Consider the following 21,717-nt stretch of genomic DNA (forward strand, 5'->3'; position numbering starts at 1 on the left):
ATTTATATCCACACATTGGTATTTACGAGTACTACAACTTTTATTTAGACCCCGTCGGCTAATTCTCATTCTATTTTAGATTTACAAAACTGTGTCGCATTCGTCGCGCTTAAAGAGTAGAGACTAAGCTCCATCCATATCTTTCGCATACGAGCTCTATTTTTTATTGTCTTTTATCATTGATCTCCTATTAATGGGATCTTAAATTCTCGTTTAGACTATTTTGGCTAAAAAGCGATCGATCTAAAATTCAAATTTCAGGTTATGCACTGCTATGCTAAATCTTAGAAAAATCATCACTTCTGCATACGAAGTCAGATTTAGACGTTCTTTATATGCACACTCTCAGCTTAACATATACTACCACTTTTTTTTAGATCACTAAGGTTATAAAGTATTTTATCGTAAATTCACTTTTTACGATTTCCGGTGTCGTGTCGGTTTTTCCATAAAACTTCATGGGTCATAACTTTTTCGTTATAACTCGGATTTCGGCGTTCTTTATATGTACAGAACCCTTGTGACATATACGATAACTTGGTTAAGATTATTGATTCTAAATAATCTTCTATTAAAAGGTCATTTTTTATGCTTGTTGTCTCTAAATTGACTAGCCCGAATCTGTGGGTGTTACACAATGCTACAACCGGGTCAACTACATACCAAATATAATTATGGGCTTAGAAACCTAATCCAACATTATATGATTATATGGTATGTGGTATGATGGGGGAGCTCACTAATCTTTGTGCTTACAGTTTTCAGTTTTGGTTTCAAGTACTTCTTCTTCGAAGGGAAAGGAGCCGACATGACTACAGTGCATCACACCACTATTTTCTGCACTATGATGTTATTGGGATTTGTACTATGACATTATTATGATTTGTTTTGAGACATATGAATTGTGGGTTTTTATGATATGGGATAACTCGATGATGTTTTTAATAATCTGTTTTATAAATTATTAAATTAAAAATGAAATATTTGGTCTTGGATTTTGGGATGTTGCATGGTGCTTATACATCTCTAAAGATGAAAACTTTATGAGTCTAGAACCTCATAAAGAAAAAGAGGAGCAAATCAAAGCTTCTATAGTGATCACAAACTAACATACCTCACTAAGGGACCAATAAGGGACTAAAATCCATTAAGGCTTAGATCTAAGCTCCTAATGAACAAGGTTGGAGCTTTATACCTCAAATGAACTGAAAATGGAGCAGAGAACCAAGATTTATAAGCTCCCACTTGAACCACCACCTTGCACAAAGCTTATCTTCCTTGAATGGGCTTCAAACACACACACCAAAACACAAACAATGAGCTCACAACACTCTTGGAGGCTTTATGGTTTCGAGATTAGGGTTTAGTGACTATGGAGGGTTGAAATGAGGCCAACACTTGGGACTTATGGTGTTTAAATATGTCAAAAACCCTAAAAATTAGGGTTTTAGCTTCACGCATGAACGCCCTGCGCTCCCCAAGGGAACTCCTTGCATTCGAGCTCCGCCTCCAAAAGTCCAAACTTGACGAAAATGGTCCATCCTCCCCCTCAAACGTGCAAAACAAGGCCAAAAAGCAACAACCTAATATATAATGGACCAAAAATGAATAATCCCTTGATCGAGCGTTACACTGTGATCCATGAACTTAGTCATATAGCCCGGTATGTTCCACCACCTCGTCCGGGGGTGTGACAGATACCGATGAACCACTTGCTAGCTTGATAAAGCGAAGTGAGCTACATCTTCTTCAAAGAATAAAGAAAATGAAATACCATTAAAGGACTTTGGTATTTATATGAACAATTTGACGAACATCTTGCCCTACAAAAAAAAGAAGGTAGTTTTGAGGCACGAAGAACAAAAATTACTTCGGGGGCAACATGTGGTAAATGGTATGCAAGTTTTGAAAATGTCGATAGATTGCCTCGAAGGTGAAAACCTCGAGACAATACTTGTGATGAAAAGGTTAATTTAGGATGTATCAAAACCAAGATTACTGCCCCATACGGTGGAGACCTGAATGTATCAAAACCATGATTATTGCCCCATTCTAAAGTAAAGGCGCACATGTTATTATTATACCCATACTTGGGATATAGCCCTGTTTCACTACTGATCACATCATTTTTCAATTCCATATATTGCCACATAACATCCGCTAATGTATTCCCCATATGCATCTCTGACACCCTCTTCCACCAATAAGGGGGTATCTTTATTAAACTTTGCAAGAGCATTCTCGAACAATCTGTTCTTAAGATGATTCCAAGTTGTCGCTTTAGCCACCTCCCACACCCAATGTGTCTGGCTATCGCAAATCCAGCTTCGATAATACTTTTCCGACCATCGAGGCCAGGGATGGAGATGCTAAGAGGGTTCCACCTCCATCGATCGGTTGTTGAGGCACAACAAAATACGACGAACTTTATTTTTAAGGCATTTATTTTATATTTAACAGAAATGGACCCTAAGGTTATCAAATATAGATTAGGGAATTTTAGTCTTTTTATATTGATAATAACGGACCCTAACATATGGTCAAACAATGAAATAAGGACCATGACAAAATGCCAACACTAAGACCAAAAGTGATTTTTTATGCAAACCTCAAGGACCTAAGTTGTATTTTACTCGATGTTTTATAATGGTTCCGATCCTGACCCATATTTTAACCGGGTTTTAAAGGAAATAACACTTTTATCTTTTATCGCCCTCTTTCGTCACTGTGCCCTCCATGTGGCTCGTCTGTACTGTAGTACCTGTACATCTCCAAAACACTTACTTTTTCATAAGTCTCATCGCTATAAAGTTTCATATCCTTCACTAATCTAGGGTTTCCTTTTTCTTCAATCCGATCAACCATCACCGTATTTTCTCTAATCGAAGCTCTCTTCTATCATCTATGGCGTCTAAGGTACGTTGTTAATACGTTTTTTTCTATATCGATTGATCCACTTCCACCACACCAATTACGAATTGAACGTCTTTGAGGTAACAATCTAAGGTAGATAGTATTGAACTGAATCCAGTCAATATCCAATTGGAAATCCTGAATTCAATTTATATAGATCCTTTTTCGAGATTTGGTTTCCTTAATTTGATCTGGATTTGAGTTCGGGAGTCTGGTGTTAGCTCTTTTGTTACCTTCGTTTGAAATTCATACACGAGCAGTATATTTTAGTTATGGATTTCGGGAGCGAGCGTTCAGTGGAGGATAATGAATTGGTAGAGACCGAAGGGTTGGAAAAAAACGGTGAAATTGATACCGAACTGAAAGATAATGGGAATTATGATGCTGAAATCGTGGATGTCATTAAAGCCGAAGGTACTGTAGCGAACACAACAGAGATATTGCCGGGAGGCTCGATAGGTTCGTCGCCGTCGCCGGCCACGAAAGGGCGAGGATTACGGAAATGGCGGAGGATTCCTAGAGAAGCTGGCAAGGAAACGAATAGTAGTTTAGATAGCAATCGGAAGAGAGGTATGATTGGTTTACCTAACGCCATGAAACAAAGGAGTGAAGGATCTAGTTCATCAACAAACGCTATGTCACATGCTCTCGATAATCCTTTAGATCATAATCTGCTTTACGGAGATTTAGGACGTGGATCTGATTTTGCTTCTAGGGCAGATTCCGACAACAGCGAGGATCAAAACAGCAGATCTTCCACAGCCGCTAGTGCTCCAAAACCTAACCACAGGTTTCCTGTAGCGGGTATGAAGAGCTCGAATGGGAAGAATTCAGGTGGTATATCATTACAACCTGGTGATCAACCGGAGAAAAGTCAAAATCAAACCAAGAAGCCAAGAGGATTCAAACTCAAGAAGGAAAACTCCATTTCCAGTATGGAATCCGACTCCAGAAGCTCAAACTTTGTATTCACACAGGGTTCTAACTCTGTAACAAGCAATGGTAGAAAGAATGTCAAGTTGGGTAACTATGAGGAAGATTACAGTGATGATGCTGAAAATGGTGACAGACAAACTCAAACTGCATTCAACAAAAACGAAGCTGATTCTGAAGATGTTTCACATGAAGATTTAGCAGCTGATAACTCTTGGGAAGTCAAGGAAGAAAAGATTAATGGTGATCATGACACTCTCGTAGATTCTATCATTCCACTCCATTTGGCTCAAGAAGCACTTGAAAGAGGTAATGTAACTTTTCCTCTAATCATCTTTCACAATTAAACTTCGTCTTCATCTATTCATCATCATCATTGTTATTGCTTACAGAAGTCCAGAAATTGAGGGATGTTGGTAAAGAAGAAACATTCTCCTCTGATGACTCCTTCCAATCCAGTAGCAATAAGATCGAGGAGGCTCGGGTTATGATCGAGCTCAAGAATGCAAAGATCTTTGAGCTTGAATCGATCTTGAATCTTGGAGACATAAAGAAAGATTATGAAGAACTATTGATGCAAGGAATCGCAGCTGAGCTGGAATATCTAGTCATCTTAAAAACAATCCAAAACTTGAAAGAGGGTCACATGGATCAAATCAATAATCTTATGGTACAGCAAAAGAAGCTAGAAGTAGAAGAAAAGGTACAAGTTGAAGAAGCATGGAAATTGAAAAATAGGGTATGGAGATATGGTTTGTGTTTTATGATTCAGTTGTTTTTGCTTCTTGTTGTTGTGTATGTGTTTGTTTTGCAGTTTTCATCCCAAAATAAGGTTATACCTACATAATTTGTTAAAATTAAATTTCCACTTTGTTTAGATATTGATAGACTATATATATAGATCAGGGGGTGATCTTTTGTTTGTAATATGACTTTTTTAGCTGTTATTAATGTTTCAGTTTTGTTTGGTAATTTTTGTTTCAGACTTATCATGAAGTGTTGTGTGCATAAAATCATTTTTTAAGTGAATGAACTTTTTTTTGAACATGAGTAAATAATCAATTTTATGGGTTGTTTTATTACTGGGTTTGGTAAGAGGTTGAATATCACTCGATTAGATTCAGATTGTTTGATATCATTAAGCCTTTTACTTGGTTCTCGGTTCTGACTTCTATAAAATGTCTTTTATTCTGTCGGGTTGGCTATGACTCGGTTAGATTTATATTGTTTGATATCATTAAGTTTTTGATTTGGCTTCTCTGAAATGCCTCTTATTCGGTCAGATTCAAGGCTGAGTCTACTTGGTTTGATTAAATCAGATCAAATTCAATCAACAATTATCAAACAAACAGTTGCAATCAAACAATCCTTTACCCTTTTTAACACCAACAAACAATTCAAAATGGTGTCTAAATAAAAAACCCAAAATAGTAGGCATTGTAAATGAGTGATATATGATCAACACGTAATGAAAGAAAATTGAATTGGTAGCATATAACATAAACAACTTGTAAATAGGTTCAAATAATCATTTTTTTTGTTGTTATAATTAGTTGCCTTAATCACTATCATTATCATTATTATTGTCATCTCTGATCCAAACTATTGTTTTTTGATGAAATCTGGAGAAGACTACAACAAACAACGACTATTTATTTATCGAGTTTTAATGTCAGAATTTTCAGCCAATCACAATCAGTATGACCCTTCAAATGTTGGTAAAAGTGTTTTGTGTATTGAAAAGATGTTCCGCATATATGTATATATATATCATCATCAACACATGGAAAATAGTATCGGGTTTTTTGCATCATCTGCAAAATCAAAATTTTTAGCTCATATCCATATGAAATTATGTCACTCAAAACACAAAGATAAATTATGGAAACATTCGTCGAGTGGTGTTTCTATATATAGCTAAATTAGGAGGAACAATCACCAAGGATCCTTGGCGCAATGGTAGCGCGTCTGACTCCAGATCAGAAGGTTGCGTGTTCGATTCACGTAGGGTTCAAATCCTAAATCGGGTCCTATTTTTGAAACTTTTTTTTTTTTTTTTTTTTTTTTTTTACTTCTAAAATAATATATTGATAAGAATATATCATGTTGAAATTAACTCTTGATTTTTGATATTCTTCATTAAGAATTAAGAAACGATGTACATTTATAGAACATATTTAGATGAATTTTATGATCAAACCTAAAACAAATCGACCTCTATTTAGACACACTACCTCAATTGACTCGATCAATCAATCTACTTAGAAACAACTTTTAATAACTAAAAATAGTTCTTTCAAATTTCAATGAAGGGTTTTAGAATTTAGGTCGAATTTGTACCTGAAACTCGATATATTCTCGATCAAACTCTCACAAGTTTTCCAAAGTGTTTTAGGATTTTGGTTCGATATCTCCTTACAGATTATTTATAACCATGGGTTTAACAGATAAACTTGCAATCGAGCCTCAATCACATCGCATAAGGAAACAAATCAATCGGGAATAATTCCCATTTTCTAATCCAATTCAAGCTAATTTCTGATATTTGCAAATTACAACAAAACCCCTCAGACATGCTCTATTTTGTATATATCTTTAAAATATAAGAATTTGTTATAAGAAAGATTTCTTATTGAGTTTAGTTATCTATTGCTTAACAACGGCACTCCATCATAGAAACATATACAAAGAAAAAAAAACGGATACATGTCCAACAAAAGAAAGCATATATGCATATATATGATCAGATCAATAATGCTTGGAAAGCAAAATACATGCAAGCGGGAACTAATATGTCATGAATAAATAGACTTAAGCTACTCGATTATCTTGGTATTAAGTCTCAAATCTCAAAGCTCTAATATATGATAGATATCATGCCTTTTGAAAAAAAATGAAACTCCTTATATCATAAAATGATAGCTTATTTTCAATGTATAAAGAGCAAATTCCGCAGAACATGTAAATATCTTCAATCTTCATAGTTCATTCTAGATTGCAAAAATGATTGCTTTTGGGAAAGAAAAAAAAACACCATGAAATATTGTTTTTTTCTTCAGAAATTGTATTTTCAATGTCTCCGTCACCATATGTGAAAGTGCTTGTTTTTAAGGCGTGACGAGCATGTGACCATGTTTAAAGGAGCTCCCTTATACTCTTGTCAACTTGTGTTGCCTTCGGATAAGGGGCACAGCAAACAGGACAAGTTTGGTGAACTTTAAGGCCATAGGATATACATAGCATGAGGGTCTCTCGTGGTGATGTTGGAGAAAGATGATCATGCACACCATCCCAAAAGTCCCATGGTGATGACTTGGAGCCATGATCGTGGTGGCCTACACGAAAGACCACAATCAATCAACTCTCTTCTTTTCTGCTCCTCTTTCTTCCTCTCTTCCTTTCTCTTCTTCTCATTGCAGGTACACCAAGTAATGGTGTGGAAGAAGATTGTGGTGAGGTGTAGTTGTTTGGACTGTGTCCACATTTTAAATGAGATGGTGAGGTGTAGTTTGGAGTGTCCACCATATTCCACAGCCTAAAAGACTAATATTTAATTACACTGTTAACAAGCCATTGTGGTGCCTCCTGATAAGGAGCACACCAAACAAGACAAGTTGCTCCGCTCTTCGGCTCTTGTAAGGTTCCATTTTCGCATCAAGTTTTTTTTTTTTTGAATTTTATTTTCCATGTGTAGAAAATGATTTTTTTCCAAGATTAAAACAAACATTCCTCAGAAAGGCAAACACTTAAAACCAATTTTGTTTGACCTATTTCAAATAAATAATTATGTCAATAATTTTCGTCACTTTTGGAGATGCAGGAGCAGGACTTATGTTGACTACTCCTTTCAAAGGTTTTTCCTGAAATGTCTAAAATAGTCTTTTTCCAAAGTTTGTATACCACAAGTATCTTTAGATATTTAGAAACAGTTTCGACTGCCTACCTCCCAACTCCCTTTATCTATTATTATTATTATTATTGTTTGTGTCTAAACTATTATATATAAAGCCCTCGCATTTGATTTACAAGTCATATTAACATCAAATATTACGGAATAAAATATGTAGATGATTATTTGATATTACTAAAAACAATGAAACCATGACGTATATATGTATAAGCCAATGCCAATGTGTCTACCTACCTAGTATCCCTGTGTACATATCTATGTTTTTGGTTATCCTACCATCTTTCCATGCAGCAGTCAAAATCAAATTAAGCAATCAAGATAAGTGTAGTTCCGCTTTCTTCCGTATTCTAGAAGACTCCCGTAAGTCCGGTCCCACACGCCAATAAAAAGCGATTCGGTGTCGGGACTAAAACACGCGCCCGATATTTCACCAAAAAAATCGATTTCTTGTTGTTTTTGGTATCCATTTTTGACATCGAACACATGGACAAAATCAGCTGGTTCGGCCATAGCCATGAATTGGCCATCTGATGAGTAGCGAATTGACCGAATTGCCCCCAAGTTGGCCTTGAGAGTGGTTATTGATTCGGACAGGTGTCGGACATCCCACACCCGACATGTTTTGTCTTGGTTGCCTGTGGCAAATGTGTTGCCGTCTGGATGCCATGCCGATGCAAATGAGAAATCCAGGTGTCCTTTCAAAGCAGCAACCCTCTGCAAAAAAAAAAAAAAAAAAAAAAAAAAAGGTCACATTTTACATTTTTGGTCCCTCTAGTATAACTGGTTTTTTCAAAGTTTTGGTTCCAACAAGTCTTCTCTTGCAATTTTGGTCCCTATTCCAAAAATCAGATATACTTAAAGGACCAAAGTGTAATTCACTCTAATGGAAAAAATAAATAAATAAATAAATAAATAAAAGTAAATAATTAAGATGTAAGAATATGTTGAAAGTAAAAAACTTGCCTTTCCGGAGGTGGAATCGAACAAAATTCCTTCAGGATTGTCTCCCACGATTACAAAAAGCTTGCCATCAGGGCTGACTGATGTATGCTGCATGCATAAATGAAGTTTCAAGTTTATTACACCGGAATCAAAAGTTTCTATCCACTATCTGGTTAGATGGAATGGAATGTATAATTATGGTCAATGATATTGTTTGGTAGGTAGGTGTGTAGGAATCGAAAGAACTTTTTATACCAACAAAACCGAAGGAATCAAATTCCAGTGGAATGAACGATTCCGATTCCGATTCCATTCCTAATAGTAGTAGATAGAATAAGGTACGAAAAAAAAAAGGGAGGAAAAGAGAGGGTATACATTCACTGGCCAAGGAAACCGGAAGTGCTTAGACATCTCAAACTTTTCCATATCAAAATCCCGGACCCCACAATCATTATTCGAGGCTGCAAAATGAATTGCACCACTGCAAAAACAATCAAAAGATAGATAAATCCACATGATTTTTTTTATTTATATTTGTTAAATGAACAAAATTGATATCAACCCAACCTAGGAGTCGTGTAAATGTCTACAGCATTAGTGATGGCATTATCATCATAACTTGTCCTTAAACAGTAGCAAACTCCAGGTCGATCCAAATACTGCACCCGTAAATCAAAAACTATATATATATATATATATATATATATATATATATATATATATATATATATATATATATATATATATATATATTCACAGAGCAAAATGTTACACAAAAATAAATAAAATTGTATAATCTTGACTTGACTTGCCTTGCATATAAGCTCTCCCTGGAATCCACCAGCAATTAATAAATTATCTTTTACTGCAAGTGTGCTAACTTGAGTTTCAGTAAATCCCTCCAGAAGACTTCCAGGGTGTTTCTGTAATATTATAATTACTTAATTACCCTAACATAAAGAAATTAACTAATTCAAAGGGAACAAAAAGCGCGCACCTCACGTGGTGCCACGTGTCCTGCTAAATTAAGGACTGATGATTTCTTGCAAGTTAAGGAAGACCAATGAAGGACAGAGAAATGGGACATATAGTACACATCATGCTTTGATGTAGCCCAAACCAGGTTCCTCAACTAAATCCCAAAAAAAGAAAACATATCATATTGTAATTAATTAAACCCAAAAAATAATATACTTAGGAGTTAGGCAGATAATTCAAGATCAAAATGGACTTGTCAGCATGCCTGAAAATGAAGAATTGTTGACTTCACGGATCTTGAATTGGATCTAAATTCATAAAAGGAGCCTCCTCTGTTTGTAACTTTGCACTGCTGTTTCACAAAAAAAAAAAAAAAAAAAAAATCGCCAAACATTCAGTATGATGATGAATGTACATAGAAGAATAATTAAATATTAATTAGTACCTTCTGTGAACTCTGTCCAGATAGAGGGACATTTTCGTAATTCTTGTATTGTTCTAGCCTAGTTTGTCTATACTGTTCCCTAGTAATACTGAGCCTCTCCCATGGAATACCTTGAATGTCCTTCCCTTTTCTTACCTGAGCAGCATATGTATCTCCCAACTTGTAATTCTGCAGCCAACTTCACATTATTAATCACTTGATTCACATTTTTAAAAAAGTTATTCACATATTGCATGTTTCAATTGAAGGTCATAACACGAACCATATGATCATGTTCATCCATTTCCGAGTCTGAACCACCTAGATCTCTACCATGTAACTCATCACAAATATTATTTTCTACATCTTCTGCTTCATGTTCATCAGCCATGTATTCAGCATCATGATCCAGATCATTTGACATGATCTATCAAGAAAACAACCATGGCCATAAAAGTTAGTAAAACAAAAAAGTTTCACACTTCAAGAAAGGTATAACCTAAAACTACAAGCTACAACAGCCATCTACAGATTAGACACATCACATGTCAATAATAAATCATGATTTGGCATTTTGAAGAATCCATTCCCTGATTTTGATTCCAGAGTTGATGAATCTCTCTGCAGAATATGTAGTTCCTATGGAAAGCTAGTGCTAAACTAGTATTGGGAAAAGGAAAACAATAAACCAAATATGTCATGATTTTAAATCAAAAGAATCAACGAAAAACCAATTGCATATTGAAAACCTCCTTCTCAGTCTACACTACAAAGTAAAAGAAATATTAAACTTATAAACATTAGCGAACTCATACAAAAGCAAGCGGATTATCAGAACAAGCGCCTGATCAGAAAAACCCTAATTCAAACATTAACATTCATAATTACTAAAACAAAATGCGGATATATATGCATATCGTCTTAAGAACATGCGTTTAACGAAAAAAAAATAGTACGATCAATTTCAACAGCAGGAAAGGTAACCATTAATCACGCCAAATAACAATGGAAATCAACAAACCTTCGTCAATTCAGATAATCAAATCAAAACGAAACCTAAATTCAGTAGGCATGCAATTAAAGCAATACTCGGGCAGAAAAAATGGCGAGAGATTTCTCTCGAAAGCGAAGAGACGAGAGAGGTGCCTACCTTTCGGCTATCGCTATCTAGTGCTTGCCAAAACAACGTCGTATCATAAAAGTAGATGCTGTCGAATTCGATGTCATCGTTTCATGTCGGTTATTAAGTATGGAAAATATATCTCGAGGGTAACTCTTGTTTTTGAAAACCGGTTATTAAGTATGGAAAATATATCTCGAAAAACATGGTCTATGACATGTTTAATATGGTTAGCTTTCAACATTTCTCTGCAAAATGATATGATTGTGTATGAGTGGTATATTTATCAGTATAAACGTTTACCTCAATGTATATCATGGTGATTTGTCTGCAAAAACTACATGATATAGTACATATTGATGTTGTATCTTATCCCATGAATTCGATCTTAAAGTTAAGTAAACTCAAAAATCACAACACTTGTGATTCCATTCATTTGTAGACTTGTCTAGAATCCATGATACGATAAATCATTTGATTGAAAATGTAAATGTAGTCATGAAATGTACATGCTTAGTCAAGATTCCCCTAATAAATATTCAAGTACATTACAAAGTTGTACATGTATGAATAATGTTCTTTCGTGGGTTATGTTTTGAAGAGAAGAAAATGAATCTCATAAAGTCATTAATATGAGCAAGAGATGATGTGGGATTTGTTGTAAATGAGTAAAGGGAAATGACTATTGAGGGTAACTAACTGTTGCGTTTGTTCTCATTTGGTCTCTTTCATTTTTTGTACTCAATATATCATCGAAGTTGTTGTTTGTGCTCACCATAACCCTTTGGTCGACCATCACATGTCAAAAGTCGGTCAAAAGGTTTATGGTGAACACAAACAACAAGTTCGATGGTATATTAAGTACAAAAAAAGGAAATGAACCAAATGAGAACAAACGCAACAGTTAGTTACCCTCAAAAGTCATTTTCCCTTTAATTATTGGAAAAAAGACACATTACCTTCGCAATGCATTTCGATTTTGTTCATTTGATCCTCTAATCTATTTTCATGTTTTACGAGAGAATAAACTTATTTTTATTGGGTCTAATCGATCTTTTTCGAAGAAATAAAAAGGTAAGCTGATGACTTATTTGTTACCTCATTTAAGTAGTCGACATGTAATTGTTGACTGTGTCTTGTTAGGGTTTTTAATGAAACTATATTGACAACATTTTATTCGTCATTTCTCGTTCGCCTCGATTGTATCCAATTCCTTCCTCCATTTTCTTTCCTCAACTATGGTTGTCTACCTCGTTGTGGATGTGTAATGCTAAGGTATCTTTGCTAAGTACCCCATACGATCCACCGATGGTATTAATTAGAGGTTGGTGAACATTGATTTCGCAAGCATGGACAAGGATGAGTGTTACGCGTTCATGGAAAGATTCACATGAGAAAAATATGAGGAACTCTATTACTGTCTTCCGGATGTTGAATAAATAGTCTTCGGTGGAGGCTTCTTCCATCGATATATATATATATATATATATATATATATATATATATATATATATATATATATGTTTATGAAGTTAGAGAGAAAGATAGATAAATGTAGTAAGAGAAAGTGTGTGTACCCTCTTGCTTCTATTTGGAGCATTGTTGTGTTTTTTGGAAGATTCAATTGACTTTTTGGAAGACCTTTTTAGGCTACATATATGTGCATGGTACTTGTTTGTATCATGCATGAGTTTTCCACTCCCCTCAAGCCTCGATTCGTATACCATCAATCCTGACTTCGTAAAATTGTTTTGAAAGTGACTGTTGATTATCTCAGTCGTGGTGATTCTAGAAATGCAAATGATATTCAATTTTGATATATGGAAGTCCGGGAAATGGCGTTTAGCGCGATTAATTCGTTATGATCCGATAGATTTTATGATTTTGATTTTGCTCGAAATTAAAAATGTCATAAAAATGAAATCAAATAATAGATTATAGTCTAAGCTCAAAAACAAATTACAAAGTTCATATCTATTCCAAACGAAGCAATGCAAAGTTCGTTTCAGGAAAATCAGATAAATACTGAGGGAGTCCAGATAACTTTATGCATCTAAAGTCCAAAGGGAGTCCAGATCTGAAGTTACAACTTCAGATCTTGGCTTAAACTCAAAAGCCCTTTCTTAGAATTCATGCAAAAGAGGGTTTTAGGTGGAAGTGAGCCAAGGAATGGCCTAATACCTTCATGGAGTGCTTCACAAGGGTGGATCTTGAATCCCCACGAGTTCTTTGCTGCCTCTAGCTTGCTTCCTCAAGTGTTCCCTTCACCAAGTCCTTCCTTCAAGCTTAAACCCACTAAGGATCACATACACACGAATCAGGGTTCTTTTGGAAGATGAGGAGTTGTAAAGGGAAAGTTGGGGGAGGCTAATGGCCCCTTTAAATAGGGCGCATGGCCACACACTTAGGGTTTCATCTGCCAGGAGCTACTCGTCGAGTGCCTTCCTGGACTCAGCGAGTAGATCATTAAACTTCGCAGACTAACTCGCTACTACTCGATGAGTAGGGAAGCCAACTTGTCGAGTAGATCCTCCAAAACTTGAACAAAGCAATACTAATATTAGTACCTGAGGATCAGGGTGTTACATATGGCCCAATTTTCCAAATTGGGCCCAGGCCTATACATGGTCTTATTCTAAGGCCCAACATCATATAATTATTAAGGCCCAACTATGACCCATCTATGGCCTAATTTTCCAAATTGGGCCCAACCCCTTACATGGGCCTTACCCATAGGCCCATAAATTATTTTAGTCCATATGATTATTCTTGGATGACCCATTAATAATCCAATCATCAAGGCCTAATAGAAAGGCCCAACAATAAACCCAAGTGAAGTTAGGGTTTCACATAAAATGCCGATTAGGGTCAAGTTTCCTACTTAACCCATTCAGGACTTAATCTACTAAGGACTTAATCCATTGAGTCTAAGATTGCTTAGATTAATTTCTACCAATTATTATTATTTAGTATTTCAAGTTATTAAATAATTCTCGAGTGTGTCCCAAACAATTTCCACAATTAAGGTTTTATTCCCTTAGGGTTTTCCAACCCAATACTAGTCCATTAGTGCCTTGGTTGGCCTTTTAGGTCACTTTGGGCCTTATTGGGCCCATTAGGGTCTCTTTGGGTCAATTAGGGTCCACTAGACCCATTAGGGTTTCCTTAAGCCCATTAATCACATGTTTAGGCTTTTATGTCCATTAAGCCTCATTAGGCCCATTAGGGTTTTAGTCCCTTGTCCAAACATCCCCAAACTAGCAATCCCAACACAACTAAGCACACCACCACCTGACATGGCGACCGGTGGCGGCAACCACCACCCTACGGTGGTGGTTTATACTTTTCTTTCATTGATCCGATACAATTACAATTACAACAAAATAACCAAACCACACACATACACATAAAACTAACACACACACACACACACTAATTACACACACAGCCGCACCGTGGCGACAGGTGGTGGTAGAGGGTGGCAGTCACCACGGCTGGCGGCCATGGTGGGTTTCTCTTTGTTTTTCGACCATTAAACAACACCCACAACACACTAGTTTATGCACAGGATTCTAGCCACCCACCTAGCGACGACGACTATCAGTGACATAGCTCCGGTCTCGACTTCAAACCTCCTGACAGGCGCGACTTCAACCTTGGTTGTCACAACTAGAAATTTTGTGTCTTGTAATCACAACATTCAAGTAAAATGTTGAATCAAAAACTTAAGAGCATGTAAGATGCTTACTTCATGGCAACAAATTTTCAATCAAACACTTCATAAAAGCACTACAAATAGTCAACAAGCAATTGGAAACCCTAGAAGTTCTTGTTTAGGTCCATTTTGGACTAGGACTTCCTTATTGGACCCAATGGACCAATAAGCTTCCAATTTGACTATCATGGGCTTAGAACCTTTAAATGGGCTCTAATTGGACCCATTTTCATTTATTTCAACGTTTTGGGGCCATATTGAGCCTAGAATGAAATAAATTAAATATTATGAACTATTATGGACCATAATTAACCTAATCTAGCCTAATAAAGCATAAAAATCACACTTATATTTTATAGGGCTAAAAATCATCCCAACCTAACTCTAATATGGGCTTAGGGGCATTAAAGCCCAATACTCTCCTTTTTCTTTCAAAATCTCGGCCCAAAGCCCAAATCCAAGGGTGAAGAGTTGACTTGAGAAGTTCCACCTCACTTATACCTCACATGCCTCCATGCATGGACCAACATGCATGTAGAAGTGTCACCTGAACTCCCTCTCTCTTCTTCTCCTTGTTCTCGGCCGAGAGTTCACCCACACACACACTTCAATCACTTTTGTTTATCAAACTCTCTCAAGGAACACCCTCACCTCTCTTCACCAAATTTTCGAGACTTAAGAGCATTCCAACGAGATTTTCCACAAGAATCATCATCTAAGGTAAGTTTATAAGTAAATCTATGATCTAAGTTCCTTGATTTATCAAACATCTCTCCTTAACTCATAAGAAATCATGATCTTGCACCTTAGAAGCTCCCAAACTCGTGATCTTCCAAGGAAAGGTTGCTTAGGCCGAAAATCATCTCATTTTCTTCCATCTCTTCTCCAAAACCGAAACCACACCCAAAGGTGAGCTTCATACTCCCTATTTTTCAGTTTTACAAGTTTTATGGGGGGGGGGATGGAATACAAGCAAATGTGTAGATCTATGTGTATATGTATGCTTTGTGTGATTTCTATGTTTATATTTGTGTTTTTATGTGATTGTGATGTTGGATCTAGTCAAAAAGCCCTTAAAACCGAGATTTGCATCAAGTTATATGATATTAGTATAAATTATATTAATACATATAAGTCATTTCTAGAAAAATTTCCAAGATGGTTAATATGAATTTCTTTGGGCCAAAAACCCATTTTGGACTCAAAATGTCAAAAATATAAAACATAAGGGCCCAAAATGACAAACTAGCAATTCTGATGGTTGATATATGCCAAAACAGTTTCAATAAGGTATTTTCTGGAAATATATTCTTTTGAGGGGTTAAAATGCAAAATATTAAGCATAATGGGCCAAAAATGGATTTTTGGCCCAATAAGGTCCAATATGCGAGATTTTCAAATTTGAAGGGCTGAAAATGTATTTTTCTGTAAAACAGGGGACTACTAGTGCTCCAAGTCCATTTCAAGGGTTAAAAACACTTTTCATATTTAAAAAGGACCAAAGATGCAAAAAATTTCTATTTTGGGCCAAAAGTGTAAAAGTTGCGAAAAAAAGAGGATTTAACCGAGAAAACTTCATTTTAAGGGACTAAAACTGTTTTCAAATAAATATGAGCTGAAAAATACCCTTTTTAACAAGTTTTGATATTAAAATGATAAGAAAAATGGTCTAAGGACTAAATTGGAAATTCTTTTATTCAAAGGGTTAAAAGTGTAAATTCATAAAAGAAAGGGGTTGCAAACAGAAAAACTCCAAAGTTAAACAATAAATCCGTTGAGATAAAACACTGATACTGCGACTACCGACAAAACCTAATACACCATCAACACCAAAAATCGTTACTAAACAAATTGATTCGGTCTCGAATCAATAACGAATCCGAAACTACTAACACGACGATATTCAATACATACGCGGAAATTTCGGGAAGTAAATACATGCGTGGGAATACACAGACGTCGATACACCATCTTTGGGCCCCAAAGTGTCAAATCTTGCTTGTTGGGCCTAGCTAGCCCAATGACCCGATCTTTAGGCCCGAAGACAACTTACTTACATGATTGTAGGGCCTTACATGACCTAACTCTGTGTAAAAGGACTTTCAATGGCTTTTAGGCTATTGAGCCCCAAGGGTCCTTTGGTACGGCTAGTAAAGTCGAGAATTCACAAAAATGCGGGATGGGCCAAGGGCCCTTCACATTCACTATAGCCTTGAACGACTTATGGAATTATTAAGGTCTTCGTGCCCTCTTTTTTCCTCGGTTGTGGGGCTACAAGAAGTCAGGGTGGTTGGATTAAGTGAATAGTACGGACGACGCCTAAGGGATCGTTAGTATGGTTGTAAACTAGTCATTTCTATTAACGTGTGTTTATAACAATTCACAATGTACATTTAATTCAATGTCACCTGGAATCATTGACTTCACATGTCGCAACGATACAACACCACTCAAAAAGCGTAATTCAAAGAATTAGGAAAACATCGGGTTTTCCTAGGGTTTTTCAATATATACAACTACGAGATGCATACCAAGTACAACCATTTTTTTTATATATAGAAACAAACAAGCATACTTACGGATCTTCACACTTTTTATACGATACTCTTTTCAGAAAATATCGGATTTTCTGTTGGTTTTCAAAACAATACAAAACGTTTTATTTCAAACATTACTTATGAACTCACCAACATTTCATATGTTGACGTTCTTCAAAACGTTTGTATTCTCAGGTAACAGGTAAACCAAGGGAAAAATGTACTCAGTGACGTCTTGTTGTTTGTTTAACTATTATCGAACAATTTACTTTTGGGGATGTAATGTTTGAAACAATGTACTAAGTGTAAACTCTATCAGTTGTACTATCTCAATGCATGGTAATGATTGATGTTATGTTTCATGTATATTCAATGTAATGGTATTCAATTGAGTCACAACAACCCTCGGACGTTTCCGCCGTCTGGTTCGGGGGTGTGACATTGGTGCTCACTTCACCGACCGAGTAAAGTGCGGTGGTTCACGGCTTCACGACTTCAGCAGCGGCGACGACTGAAATGAGCTCTTCATGAGCGACTGCAACAGCAACCTACGCTCACGGTGGGTCTTCGTTCTTCACCGGCGGAAGATATGCGTGAGGTTGGCTTCGTCCGTGGGTGATACAGCAGCGAACGACAACAAGGGTTCCCCAAGGTTGGACTCACCCGATCGTCAACTGCCACGACTCCCAAAGGTAGTCTTCGTCTTAGGGGCGGTGGCGTACCGATGGCGATTTGGTGTGTGTGAAGTGACGATGAGGATGTTGGAGGTGGCGGCTGCAAACAGCAGATGAAGAGCGAGGGTGATGGTTGTATCAATCCTTTAGGGTTAGGGTTACAAAGGTGGAAGACTATATACCCGCTACATCCAAACTTTGGTCCATAATGACAATCTTAGTCCCTCATTCCTTATTTTCTTTCAATATAAATCCCAAGTTTACCAATTGATCCCTCTATGACAAATTATTTTCAGCGTAGGTACATAATTTACTCTTTTAGCCCCAGCCATTCAAAAACCTTTCATATTAAGCCCCATATTTACAAAACAACCACTATCATCAGAAATCCTTACAAAATAAATCGTGAACTTACACTTTAACCCCTAAAGACTAAATTCTTGTCATTTGGCTTCCCGAAACCAACACTTTATTAAATATTATTCGATTTTAGGCTCAAATAATATAAAATAATAATAATAATAATTACATCTTGGGTTTCCAGATTTATTATCTAATTAATTTCTTTAAAATGGGATGTTACAGAGGTGCAGTTTCTTGGGCACCTTGTCAACCATAACGGGATTTTGGTTGACCCAACTAAGGTGGAGGTCGTGATGAGATGGGAGGTTCCGAAGTCTCCATCTAAGATTCGGAGTTTCTTGGGATTGGTAGGCTATTACCGTAGATTCATTCAAGATTTCTCCAAGATAGCCATGCCCTTGACCCAGCTGACGAAGAAATCTGTTGTATTTTGTTGGGGCTGAGCAGCAGGCTGCGTTTGAGATGCTGGGACAGAGATTGTGCGAGGCACCAATCTTAGCCCTGCCAGAGGGCGTAGATGATTTTGTGGTATATTGCGATGCGTCCATCTCAAGTTTGGGCGTAGTGTTGATGCAGAAGGGGCATGTTATCACCTACGCTTCGAGGTAGCTGAAGCCTCATGAGACGAACTATCCAACGCATGACTTGGAGTTGGGGGCAATTGTTTTTGCCCTCAAGATTTGGCGTCATTACCTCTATGTGGTCTGTTGTACCATTTACACGGACCATAAGAATTTGAGGTACCTTATGGATCAGCCGAATCTGAACATGAGACAACATCGATGGCTGGATGTGGTGAAGGATTACGATTGTGAAATCCTCTACCACCCGGGGAAGGCCAATGTCGTGGCCGATGCGCTTAGCCGCAAGGCATCACCGATCAAAGATATTTGCATGAGGATGATCGTGGTGACTCCGCTATTGGAGAAGATTCGAGAGGCCTGGCAGGAGACCACGAAGGAGGAACATCATAAGAGCGAGTGTATTGTGGGTTAGATTTCCTCCTTCGATATCACAACCGTAGATTGCTAACTCTACACCGTAGGGTGTGGGTCATATATCATGGAGGTGTTTGTCAGGTATTAATGGAGGAGGCCCATAAATCTAAGTTTTCTATCACAAATCCAGGTATTGGGGAACTCACTAAGCTTCGTGCTTACCATGTTATGTGTTATGTGTTTCAGGTACTTCTCAGGATCACGGGAAGACGCCGACTTGATTGTACACACACCAAAGTTAGAGTTATGTTTTGGGAGGATCTTGGATTTGTGATATATACAGTTTTTGGACATGTGTTTTGATTATTTCATATTTGTGACACCTTTGTGATTTTTGAAATGAGATAATCGTGTTTTAAATTGTAAATTTTGGTTTAAAAATTTACAATGTTACATATATTCATTATTAGAAAGACACAACAATTTATCACTTTTAACCATTTACAAAATATTTTTTTGGTTTGTTTAAGTTAAACTAAAATTTATATTTAAGTTGACCTTGTAATGTTATATTTAAATTAATAATTTAAGTACTTTATACAAACTGTTCTAAAATTGTATCTCCAAAATGATAATGGTTTACATCCAACAATATATTAAAACCAATAAACTAATTATAATATGTTGAAAGTTAAATATATATATATATATATATATATATATATATATATATAATTTTATAAGTAGAAATAAATATATTATTTTATTATTGAAATTTGGTTTATATATGATTACACTTTAGGTTTGATATTTATTTAACCTTATTAACCAACTTATAATTATTATTAAAAAGAAATTGAAAAGTCATGGAAATTTCAAATGAATATAATAAAAGGAAAAATGCATGAGAGTTTCAAATGAATATAGTGAAAGAAAAAATGTTTCATTTATAATATAATATATTTATAATATAATATAATAAAAAATAACAAAATAGAAAAATAAAATTAAAATTAAAGAGGGTATAACTATCTACTATCTTTTTATATTGAAGAGGGACCAAACGCATAATAAATACAAAGTATCTTTTTATATTGAATAGAGTATAACTATCTACTATCTTTTTATATTGAACAGGAACCAAATATATAATAAATTTTTATATTGAACAGAGTATAACTATCTACTATCTTTTTATATTGAACATGGACCAAACACATAATAAATACAAACTATAGGGATGAACTGAGTTAAAAAAAAAAATTTAAGAACCAAAAAAACAGATCACCCTAAACCACATGGATCATCCGTCTAATTTAGAGGCACATTCGAAGACAAATAGATTGAATTCGAACATATGTTCGTTTCCATAATATGAGATTTTGATTTGAAAGACGAAAGCGGTTGTTGGTGGGTTTGGAAAAAAAAAAAAAAAAGTCAAAGGTGGGTGGTTGTTGATGCCTTGATGATAGGCATTGGATTAATAAAATATTTTATTTTCATATTGAAATTTATTTTAAAAAATTAATGTCAAAAACATGTCAAATAACACATTAATGGACCATATCCTATTTAGCATTCATATGGGTTGGTATCAACATATTTGGTCATCCAAATTCCAGACTTAATGCACAATGTTCCTTTAAATAAGATAAGACAAATTTTCTTCTTTTTGCAAGAACATGAATTCATATTGGTACTATAGTATGTATCAACATATTTACTCATTCATAAAATTGCCCTAAAAAATAAAATACAAATCTTAATTTCTTATGAAATGTTAAATCTTAATTAGTTATCACGACACATCCACGGAGGGTTACAATTTCCAAATATGTGAATGCACATTAAATCCTTTATCATTTTTATCGGGTTAGAAGGTAGCTAGGATTACATGGTATCCTACATGACATATTTAAGTCACATTAATACCACATGACATTGTTATGGATTTTTATTTTTAATTTTAAATATTTTAAAATATGTTATATTAAGACTTATATATATTCATCTTCTTTGTATCTTTGGTTCAAGAACAAAAAAATTATGGATTATAGATGTGTATTCATTGACCAAAGGGTTCATGAAAAAAAAAAAAATTCCTAGGCTCAAACTAAAAATTTCAACTAAGTATCCATGTATTTATCGATAAAATATTATTATACAACAAAAAAAAAATTGGGTTCAAAACAATTTTTTATAGGTTCAAGACCCAAAATTATTTATCGTCTTCAACCATATTCAGCGAAGTTGCATTCTTCGGCGAATGG

The 21,717-nt window shown here is 35.6% G+C and overlaps 2 protein-coding genes and 1 non-coding gene across 5 annotated transcripts; 2 read left to right on the plus strand and 1 right to left on the minus strand.

Moving 5' to 3' along the window:
* Nucleotides 1-2,707: 2,707 nt before the first annotated feature.
* LOC145005267 (WPP domain-interacting protein 2-like) lies at nucleotides 2,708-4,818 on the plus strand. Its single transcript, XM_078964336.1, has 3 exons — nucleotides 2,708-2,916; nucleotides 3,184-4,155; nucleotides 4,239-4,818. The coding sequence occupies exons 2-3, from the start codon at nucleotides 3,186-3,188 to the stop codon at nucleotides 4,691-4,693; spliced, it is 1,425 nt and encodes a 474-aa protein (XP_078820462.1). The 5' UTR covers nucleotides 2,708-2,916; nucleotides 3,184-3,185; the 3' UTR covers nucleotides 4,694-4,818.
* A 970-nt stretch (nucleotides 4,819-5,788) lies between these two features.
* TRNAW-CCA (transfer RNA tryptophan (anticodon CCA)) lies at nucleotides 5,789-5,860 on the plus strand. Its single transcript has one exon. It is a non-coding gene; the product is annotated as a tRNA-Trp (tRNA).
* A 2,031-nt stretch (nucleotides 5,861-7,891) lies between these two features.
* On the minus strand, nucleotides 7,892-11,386 carry LOC145006270 (putative WD repeat-containing protein C2A9.03). Of its 3 annotated transcripts, none has more exons than XM_078965364.1 (10): nucleotides 11,251-11,386; nucleotides 10,384-10,527; nucleotides 10,122-10,289; nucleotides 9,942-10,025; nucleotides 9,696-9,830; nucleotides 9,511-9,621; nucleotides 9,266-9,357; nucleotides 9,074-9,179; nucleotides 8,720-8,806; nucleotides 7,892-8,470 (listed from the first exon to the last, which is right to left on the minus strand). In XM_078965364.1, the coding sequence occupies exons 2-10, from the start codon at nucleotides 10,522-10,524 to the stop codon at nucleotides 8,057-8,059; spliced, it is 1,338 nt and encodes a 445-aa protein (XP_078821490.1). In that variant the 5' UTR covers nucleotides 10,525-10,527; nucleotides 11,251-11,386; the 3' UTR covers nucleotides 7,892-8,056. The 3 variants fall into 3 exon arrangements, with proteins under 3 accessions (XP_078821490.1, XP_078821488.1, XP_078821489.1); XM_078965362.1 differs by having other exon boundaries at nucleotides 9,942-10,028; XM_078965363.1 differs by lacking the exon at nucleotides 11,251-11,386 and adding an exon at nucleotides 11,122-11,239 and having other exon boundaries at nucleotides 9,942-10,028.
* Nucleotides 11,387-21,717: the final 10,331 nt, after the last annotated feature.

The sequence above is a fragment of the Lactuca saligna genome, chromosome 7, assembly GCF_052625555.1.
Source record: "Lactuca saligna cultivar CGN05327 chromosome 7, ASM5262555v1, whole genome shotgun sequence".
NCBI classification, from domain to species: domain Eukaryota; kingdom Viridiplantae; phylum Streptophyta; class Magnoliopsida; order Asterales; family Asteraceae; genus Lactuca; species Lactuca saligna.

Coding starts and splice junctions, on each gene's coding strand:
- LOC145005267 (XM_078964336.1), top strand. CDS start 3,186: ATGGATTTCGGGAGCGAGCGTTCAGTGGAGGATAATGAATTGGTAGAG. Junction 4,156..4,238: donor TCAAGAAGCACTTGAAAGAG/GTAATGTAACTT, acceptor TATTGCTTACAG/AAGTCCAGAAATTGAGGGAT.
- LOC145006270 (XM_078965362.1), bottom strand. CDS start 10,524: ATGTCAAATGATCTGGATCATGATGCTGAATACATGGCTGATGAACAT. Junction 10,290..10,383: donor TGGATGAACATGATCATATG/GTTCGTGTTATG, acceptor AGTTGGCTGCAG/AATTACAAGTTGGGAGATAC. Junction 8,807..9,073: donor GGTTTCCTTGGCCAGTGAAT/GTATACCCTCTC, acceptor TTATGCATGCAG/CATACATCAGTCAGCCCTGA.